Consider the following 9,629-nt stretch of genomic DNA (forward strand, 5'->3'; position numbering starts at 1 on the left):
AAACCTGCAAGGAGAAACAAAGACAAATGATTGTCTCCCCCACCCTCTGCCACATCCCAAGACAGGCATTCATTTATACAAACTGCATTTCTAGAATCGGAAACCCCTCTTGCCGTGTTTCATAGCACCAAAAGTTTTATTTCCTTCTTGCTACTTGGTATTCTTAGGCAGCTGAAGAACTTTTACACGAGCCTTTTTTCTTCATCACTAATCACACCATTTAGTTATGTGTTTACAGTTGTACCTTGGTTTTCAAACAGATTAGTTCCCAAACGTTTTGGCTCCTGATCGTTGCAAACCCGGAAGTGACTGTTCCGGTTTGTGAACTATTTTGGGAAGCTGAATGTCCGATGGGGCTTCCACGGCTTCTGATTGGCCGGTGGAGCTTCCTGCAGCCAATCAGAAGCCGTGATTTGGTTTTCGAAGGTTTTGGAAGTCAAACGGACTTCCGGAACAGATTCCGTTCGACTTCCAAGGGACAACTGTATTTATGAGAGAGAGAGAGAGAGAGAGAGAGAGAGAGAGAGAGAGAGAGAGAGAGAGTGTACCCAGGTGATCTTTCATAGAAACTCTTGTTTTCCTGAGTTTATTCTGTTCTTTCCCCTTTTCTTGCCCAAATGTTGGCTGGTTGCGAATTTAAAAGAAAAACTCTTCCAGCACAATTGTAGTGATAGAGCTTTCAGGTGTGAACTGACTGGCACCAGGGCTTTTTTTCCAGCTGGAACTCGCCGGAACTCATTTCTGGCACCTCTCAGGTGGGTGCCATTTCCATTATAAGAGAACAAGGCAGGTATTCATGGTGAGTTCTGGCACCTCTTTTTCTAGAAAAATAGCACTGGTGGCAGCGTGACTGACATAGCTTCCAGGTGGAGCAGAGTGATCCTAAACTTGGAAGTCAGAGTTGTCCCCACCCCCAGGGGGACGACTTGCTCCTGTTGGTCACTAGTGGTGGGCTTTGCTCCAGGAGAACCAGGAGGAGGCTGGCTCCAAGCCACCATAGACAGCTCATCCCTGTTGGTTTGCTTACAGACAGAGCAACACGTTGCTAATATGGGGCAAGATGATGATGCACAGTGACCACTGTTAGTATGGCACTAGGATATATTTACCCAAAAATAAAATAAAATAATGTTTTCCTCCAGAATGGCATGTAATTGCTACAGAGGCCGCAGAAAGATCGGGGATTTATGTATTTGTGTTGGGAAGGCAAGCCTAAACAGGCAGAAGTGCGGCCCTGCTTGTGCAGAACACTTTAGGGCCTAATCATGGAAGAAATGATGAGCAAATGATTTTTGGTCAGTCCACTTTTAAACCTATCTTCATGCCCATTAATGTCTAGAATTGGTGAGTTAGTTATTAAATGGCACCAGATATTCACGGAGTGTTGAATACTCGGCCCAAGGCAAAATGTTGAAATATATATATCTCTGTGTGTGTGCGTGTTTTGGGAGAAATTGCCTGCTTCTTACTTGCTTGATACCCTTCTCATTTTGAGTCTAATGGGTAAAGTCCTAAATGGCCGCTACTTCTGGAGCACTGAACTCACTGTTTTTAAAGTGCCTTTTCTGTAAGCCACTTTAGTCAGCCATCTGATTGTATTAGTAAAGTTTTATGTACGTACAGCACACAAACACACACACGGTTAACTGTTAACAAAAGAACACAGTATTTTGGTTTTTTTTTTTAAAGTATTGAATCTTGGCAGTATAGATTCTAGCTCAGTGAATATCTGCACGCAATCCATCATCTGTGACATTATTATTATTTCCTAATGTTTTGCCCCGTTAAATTGATTTCCTGGAATTGTGATCTTCACTAAGGTGAAGTTGCTTCCCTCCAAATCTTGACTTGCCTGAGGTCTGTGTGGCTTCAATAGGTATGGCTTTCACACTGTTTCATGCTTGGCCTTTGCAACAGTAAAAGCTAGAAATGTGTGTGGAGCACTTAAACGGAGAGCTGAGTTTGGCAATGCTAGATGTTGAACCCAGTGGTTAGTGCTGTTGCACAGAACTGCAGAATCAATAATATGGTGGTGGAAATCATTTTCTGGGAAGGGTCAGAGGCTACATTCCCTTAAGGATAGTCGGTTAGAGGAGCAAAGGTCAGTGATGAGGGACACAATTCTTTTATGTCTTCCCACTTGCTTTCTTGCGATCCAGTGTGCCGGACAAGAGAAAGAACGGATCACTCTTGCTAAATCTCTGCACTGATCACTTGCAGGGGGCTTTCTCCCTTGGTTCTTCCATGTGCTGGCTTCCCTCAACCCCACATTTATCCCGCTGTGCTCCCCATGGCTCCATTACAGAATAATGGACTGCAGTCAGCCCTGTATATCACACACACACACACACAGAGAGAGAGAGAAAGAGTCTGATAATGTAGCTTTCTTTGTTAGTGACAGCCATGAGCTCTGAATTTGGCAAAAGCTGTAGACGTGAAATACTGGATGGAATCAGAGAATTGTAGAGTTGGAAGGGGCTACCAGGACGCAGGTGGTGCTGTGGTCTAACCCAGTGTTTTTCAACCTTTTTTGGGCAAAGGCACACTTGTTTCATGAAAAAAATCACGAGGCACACCACCATTAGAAAATGTTAAAAAAATTAACTCTGTGCCTATATTGACTATATATAAAGTAATTTTCCCACGGCACACCAGGCAACATCTCGCGGCACACTAGTGTGCCGCGGAACAGTGGTTGAAAAACACTGGTCTAACCCACAGAGCCAAGGGCTTGCCGATCAGAAGGTCGGCGGTTTGAATCCCCGCGACGGGGTGAGCTCCCATTGTTTGGTCCCAGCTCCTGCCCACCTAGCAGTTCGAAAGTATGTCAAGTGCAAGTAGATAAATAGGTACCACTCTGGCGGGAAGGTAAACGGCGTTTCCGTGCGCTGCTCTGGTTCGCCAGAAGCGGCTTAGTCATGCTGGCCACATGACCCGGAAGCTGTCTGCGGGCAAACGCCAGCTCCCTCGGGCTATAGAGTGAGATGAGTGTCGCAACCCCAGAGTCGTCCGCGACTGGACCTAATGGTCGGGTACTTTTACCTTTACCTTTACCAGGGTCATTTAGTCCAACCTGCTGCAATGCAGGAATCTTTCTCCCAATTTGGCCTTCGAACCCACAACCCTGAGGTTAAGAGTCTCGTGCTCAACTGCCTGAGCTTATCCTATCAGCTTATCCAAGAAGCCTTGGAAGGTATTTATTTCTGAGCTTTTCCTAGATAGTGTACATTTAAAAAAATCTCATAGCAAGAGTTGCAGGAGGGAGAGTGGCTTCAAGGAAATGCCTTGCTGTCCCGAACTTTGCCCCTAGGCCTTACACGAGTGGCATTTTGTTTTCCTAAAATATTCTTCCGCTGCTGCCCTATGGCTAGTTACTGCGGTTAAGAAGTCTTCACTCTTGGAAAGGAGGCGGTTTAGGCAATCCAGCAGATAAATAGATTCCCGCAGAGTATTGTTCACTTTCATCTTTTGTCCGTGTGTGGAGAGATGTTACTGTAACATCGGCTCTTTTGTGTGTTTTGAAATCAGGAAAGTGGATCGCCTAGGAGTGCTGTTGTGTTTGGAGCCATTCTCTCCTACATCATGGAATTCCTTCACACAACTGGGATCACCCTTGAGGAAAGACAGGTAGGAAAACCACCCCACTTACCTGAGAGTAAGCCCCATCAAATTCAATAGGACTCCAAGGAGCTATAGTTAGCATTGTGCTGTCAGGTGGTGTAGGGTCAAAAAACCGGGCTTCCGACAAACTGTGTGCCTGGACCCTTGTCCTTCCGGAAAAAAATGTTTCCAGGTGATTCCATCTTTATGTGCATATAAATTTTTGTATGTTACTCACCCTAACACAGGGCAGTCTCTAGGTGATTTAGAGTCAAGTTTGTTGTTGTTTTCAACTTTTTAATAAATAAATAAAAATTGTCCTCCTACCTGATCCTCAGAAATTTATCTGGATTGATACAATTCCAAAGCACTGTGTTAGTCTTTGGCTTAGAAACCAAAAACAATAAGGCTGAAAATGAGAAACTCTAAATAGGATGTATTTTTCTTTTCTGAAAGTCCTGATAATGATCTTTTAATGTATTCATTTTATTTGTGATGTAAGAGTCTGTTGACGAGCACCTGGTGTCCATTTGGTTTTAGTTGTTGGTTAGGCATTATGGGAATTATAGTCAAGGAGCAGCTGGAAACCAAAGTTGAAGAAACCCTGGTCTATATAGGGTGAAATACACACCTGTACAAGTCACCTGTCATCCTGGCTTAGATGCAAGTTCTGCACTAGGTGCTTTCCGGTGTGGTGTAGTGGTTAAGAGTGGTAGACTCCTAATCTGGTGAACCGGGTTCGCGTCTCCGCTCCTCCACATGCAGCAGATGCTGGGTGACCTTGGGCTAGTCACACTTCTCTGAAGTCTCTCAGCCCCACTCACCTCACAGAGTGTTTGTTGTGGGGGAGGAAGGGAAAAGAGAATGTTAGCCACTTTAAGACTCCTTCGGGTAGTGATAAAGCGGGATATCAAATCCAAACTCCTGTTCTTCTTCCTTGTAGGATTTTTTGTTACATTTGAAGAGGGCCTTCACTGTTTTGCTTTACTTTTTAACAAGATTTATATACCCCTTAATCGAGAATAATATATTTGTTTAGAAATGGCAATCGAAGCAGGCATATTACAGCCCGTTTTGTATCATATTTAAAACTTACTTTAAATACAAATGTATGCAGTTAAATTACATCTCTGGGTACTCCTGGTGTGGTTCTGGGACATGGCTTCCTGTGTAAGTGTGTTGCATGTTGGGATTGAATTCGAGTTTTTGATTTATAGGTAGTTCCAGAAAGCGAACATTCAGCCGTGCTTTCCAACGTGATAGAGGAACTGGTGAGCTTCCGAACCAAAGTGCGCCATTTTGCCCTCGCTGCGCCCGAGGCTGCGGGGGGCGTGTCCGCAGACGGTGCCCCTCTGTCGAAAGAAGCCCGGCTGCAAAAGAAAACCGAAAGGCAGCAACTGTTGAAGGACCGAGCGCCCCTCTTGCAAGCGTGTGACAGCCTGCGTCGAGATCTAGCCATATACGGCATCGACATAAAGGTTCACCTCTTTCTCTGCCCAAATCCTCCTTGCTGAACATTTGTGGCATATCTCCTCTGTGGCTTGTTTTAGGAATAGGGATTTAATATTATTATTAATAATAATTTTTATTTATACCCTGCCCTACCTGGCTGAGATCGGGCTCAGGGCGGCTAACACCAAATAATAATAATAATAATAATAATAATAATAATAAATTATAATAATTAATAATAATTTTATTATTTGTACCCTGCCCATCTTGCCGGGTACCCCCAGCCACTCTGGGTGGCTTTCAACAAATATTAAAATACATTAAAATATCACAGATTTTAAAACTTCCCTAAACAGGGCTGCCTTCAGGTATTTTCTGAATGTCAAGTAGTTGCTTATCTCTTTGACCTCTGATGGGAGGGCGTTCCACAGGGTGGGTGCCACTACCGAGAAGGCCCTCTGCCTGGTTCCCTGTAGCTTTGCTTCTCGCAGTGAGGGAACCGCCAGAAGGCCCTCGGCGTTGGATCTCATTGTCCGGGCTGAATGATGGGGGTGGAGACGCTCCTTCAGATATACAGAACCAAGGCCGTTTAGGGCTTTAAAGGTCAGCACCAACACTTTGAATTGTGCTTGGAAACGTACTGGGAGCCAATGTAGATCTCTCAAGACCAGTGTTATATGGTCCCGGCAGCCACTCCCAGTTACCAGTCTAGCTGCCGCGTTCTGGATTAATTGCAGTTTCCGGGTCACCTTCAAACGTAGCCCGGAAACATTAAAGACGCAAAATCAAACGATTAGTTTAAAATACAATTCGAATCACATTTAAAATCAAAATAAAATTAAGTGGGAACCCACGAATCATAACCGTAGGGGTAATGAATTAAGAGTTCACCATGCCCGGCCACCCATGCTAGTCCCATATGGGCTGATGGAAAGAGCCAAGGAGGCCACTTACATACAGGGTCCCATAGAAAGAAGGGGTCAGACTGGGCCCGGACCAAAGGCCTGGCGGAGAACAGCTCCATCTTGCAGGCCCTGCGGAAAGATGTCAAATCCCGCAGGGCCTGGGTCTCTTGCGACAGAGCCTTCCACCAGACTGGGGCCAGGACTGAAAAGGCTCTGTCCCTGGTCGAGGCTAGTCTAACCTCCTTGAGGCCCAGGACCTCCAAAGTATTATTGTTTGTGGACCGTAAGGCCCTCCGCAGGGCGTACCAAATTATTGTGATCTTTTCTCCCTCCTCCCCACCCCACCCCCTGGAACAGGCAGCTTTCGCCCTTGCACCTTGAATGGTTAAAATACAGTAGGAGCAACAGTAGATTTAAACTTCAATGGTGGTCACGTTTGGTTGAAGCCAGCAAGTCCTTATTACTGCCCTGTGTAGCTGCCTTTGCAGTTCTCAGTGGAAACAACTGTTGAACATTGAAGAGCCTCTTTTGTTATAAAGAGCCCTTGGGAAATTTTTAAAATATTCAAGCACTCCTGTAGTTGCATTGTGAAGGCAGAGGAGTGGTGCTGGCTTTGGGGGAAAGCGCTCCACAAAGTTTACTTGCCCCATAGGTACTAGTAGTGTTTTTCTTACCTGCCATGCAAGGGGTATGTGTGGGTGTGCAGATTTTAGAACAACAAATAAATGTGCAAATGTGCTCTGTTCTTATGGATGCTATTTGGATCCGAGAAGCCCTTTTTATTATGAGTAAGTTGGGTTTCTGCGAGGGAGCTGTGATGATGGCAAAAGCAACCTGGGTTGCTATCCAGCAGAAGCAGATTTGGGGGCCAAAAGTCCCGTTGAAAACTTTGTGTACTCAGTCCAATCTTATGTGTGGACTTGCTCATGCCGCGCTGAGGGTACAAACCAGGTGTAAAACAGGAAGAGGATTGTTGTAGCAAGGTCCTCCTGGTTTTGCAACTGAGGAGGAGGACCCAAAAACCGAATGCTGGTTTAGGTTTATTCTTGTTAGTCAGTGCTGTGGCAGCAGGTGCCTCTTATCATCACCGCCTCAGAAAAGCTTAAGCCATTTCAATAAAACAATCTTGGCCCTGTATAACTGAAGGAGCATCTCCACCCCCATTGTTCAGTCTGGACACTGAGATCCAGCACGAGGGCCTTCTGTCGGTTCCCTCACTGTGAGAAGTGAAGCTACAAGGAATCAGGCAGAGGGCCTTCTTGGTAGTGGCACCCTCCCTGTGGAAAGCCCTCCCATCAGATGTCAAGGAGATGAGTAACTGTATAATCTTTGACAGACATCTGAAAGCAGCCCTGTATAGGGAAGCTTTTTAAGGTTTAATGTTTTGTTACGTTTTTATATAGGTTGGAAGCTGCCCAGAGTAGCTGGGGCAACTACTACTACTTCTGCTGCTGCTGCTACTACTACTACTACTACTAATAATAATAATAACTGCTAGCAATTCAATATTCTGCTGATTTATGGCACAATCCTATGTATTATTACTCAATTGTGTTCACTGGGACTTACTCCCAGGAAAATGCACATAGGATTGCAGCCGTTATCAGGGAAGCATCTTAGATACATGAATTGTGACTGCTATTCCAATATTGCCGATGAAGTGAGCCTGTGAAAAGATGGCGATGAGTCTAGGGCAGGGTGAAGGAACCTGCGGCTCTGCAGATGTTTGCTGGACTGCAGCTCCCATCACCCCAACCCGTTTGCCATGGTGGTTGTGGCTAGAACATCTGGAAGCTCCACAGGTTCTCTGCCGTTGGTCTAGGGCAGAGCTTTCAAAGCTTTTCCTGTTGGTGACAACGCTTTTTAGACGTGCATCATTTTGCGACACAGTAGTTCAGTTCTACTAGCAAACCGGAGGTTAAACTAACCCCTTTCCAGTCCCGGGAGGAGCGTTTGTGTGACACAGCTGCACATTGCAGCCAACACACTGTGTTGTGACACAGTTTTGAATACTCTGGTCACGCCAGTATGCCCACATTTGAAGCCAGATTTACAGTCCTGTAGGGCCTACTTTGGAAGTCAGGCCTATTGAACAATATAGCATTACTTCGCAGCATGAAAAGGACTGAGTAGAAGCTTTTGCAATTCATATTTGGGTTCTAGAAGTTGTTTGTGTTAAAGGAAATAAGTGTTTAACACACACTCCTTTTTGTGTTTATGCAGGATAGAAGTACTACTTCTACATGGGAACTCGGAGAGCCCAGTAAAGAACGGGAAAAGAGCTGATAAAAAATAAGAACTACAGACCGAGTGACTTAATGCTGTGGTGATATAATGGATTTTAAATTACCCTGGCTGAGAGAATCCTCCTCCTTGAATTACTAGGTGGCAGAAATAATTCTTAAAACTGTCTACTTCAAATTTAAAAGCAAGAAGCTTCGTCTGTTTCCTGAAAAGATTTGTGTTTTCTTTTTGGGGTGTGGTGGGGAGGAACAATTGCAAATCTGTCATTTATTACAGCAGCTCTCCTGTATTCTCACTTATGGAATCCCTATGACTACTTCAGCACCTCAAGAGTTTAAATACTGCTTCAACTGCACCATCTAGAAAATAGAATTAAGTGAAAATACCATTGTCTGCTGTAGTGACACAAGAGGTGAGTTGGCTTAAATTTGCTTTTACCAATAAGTAGTTGGTATCCCTTGGCATGGGGAGATAGAAGGCTTCTGCCTCAAAAACAGCACAGCCTCTGAGAACAACTTAAGGCACTAGGATTTAGATTAAAAACTCCAGGGTTCAGAGGGAGGGTGTTTTGTTAGCAAGATGCTGAATCGTACATAAACCCTTTTCTATTGTAAGAACTGCAGTTTGATGTTGCAGTTAAATGCTAATCCGTGCTACAATTTTTCTATATATCCACTTTCTTCCACATTGGTGGAAAGTGTTCCAGAATAGATTCAGACTTGTTTCAAAGTAGCTGGCACCAAACAAGCCTATTTATGAACTATGGCTCAGGCAGAGAGCAATTTCTGCAGAATTCGTATCCCCAGAAGTACCTAGAAGGTCAGAAACATGGAAGGGTTCCTTATGCCAAGTCAAAGCATTGGCTTATATAGCTCAGCAGAGTTAGCATGTGTCCTATTGATCTACAGCTTCCTGCTAACCAGCCTTTACTTGAAACATCAGTGGCAGATACTTTTCACTGCATCAAAGCATTGTTCAGAAGTAGAAGGCTTCTTTTTAACAATGTTGGTTAACAAAATGCCATTTTGCTGATTTTTTTTTGGAGCTGGACTTAGTTCAAATGAAGATTTACAGATACAGACTTGGATCTATTTTCAGGCCAGAAACACACATCAGTCTTTGTTGGTAAATAATATATAAAATACTAATCCAGAACATCTTGCAGTAAGATATCTCTTTTGTGCTGGGTTTCTCTTAAACATTCAGCATGGCCTTTTATTTGCTGCACCAGCTGTTCAGATGAGAAGGGGTTGACGAAGACCAGGGCATTTAAGGTAGCGGAGATGTGGATTCAGAAACAAACTTTTTGCATGCCCTCTACTGAGATGAGGTATTGCCTCCATGCATTTCAGTGAGACTGTAGGGACTATGCTGGCTGACCTGTAAATCTTTAAACAGATGGCAGGACTTGGTGCCATCTTTAGAAGG

At 44.4% G+C, this 9,629-nt stretch overlaps 1 protein-coding gene across 1 annotated transcript in view; it reads left to right on the forward strand.

Moving 5' to 3' along the window:
• The window catches only part of CARS2 (cysteinyl-tRNA synthetase 2, mitochondrial), a 31,065-nt gene extending 22,365 nt beyond the window's left edge, over positions 1-8,700 (forward strand). Inside the window, exons 13-15 of the mRNA XM_033147769.1 lie at positions 3,529-3,627; positions 4,818-5,078; positions 8,181-8,700. Of these exons, the coding sequence (XP_033003660.1) occupies positions 3,529-3,627; positions 4,818-5,078; positions 8,181-8,243 (423 nt within the window). The 3' untranslated portion in view covers positions 8,244-8,700. The remainder of the gene's footprint in view (positions 1-3,528; positions 3,628-4,817; positions 5,079-8,180) is intronic.
• The last annotated feature ends 929 nt before the right edge of the window (positions 8,701-9,629 follow it).

Source organism: Lacerta agilis, chromosome 4 (assembly GCF_009819535.1).
Source record: "Lacerta agilis isolate rLacAgi1 chromosome 4, rLacAgi1.pri, whole genome shotgun sequence".
Classification (NCBI taxonomy): domain Eukaryota; kingdom Metazoa; phylum Chordata; class Lepidosauria; order Squamata; family Lacertidae; genus Lacerta; species Lacerta agilis.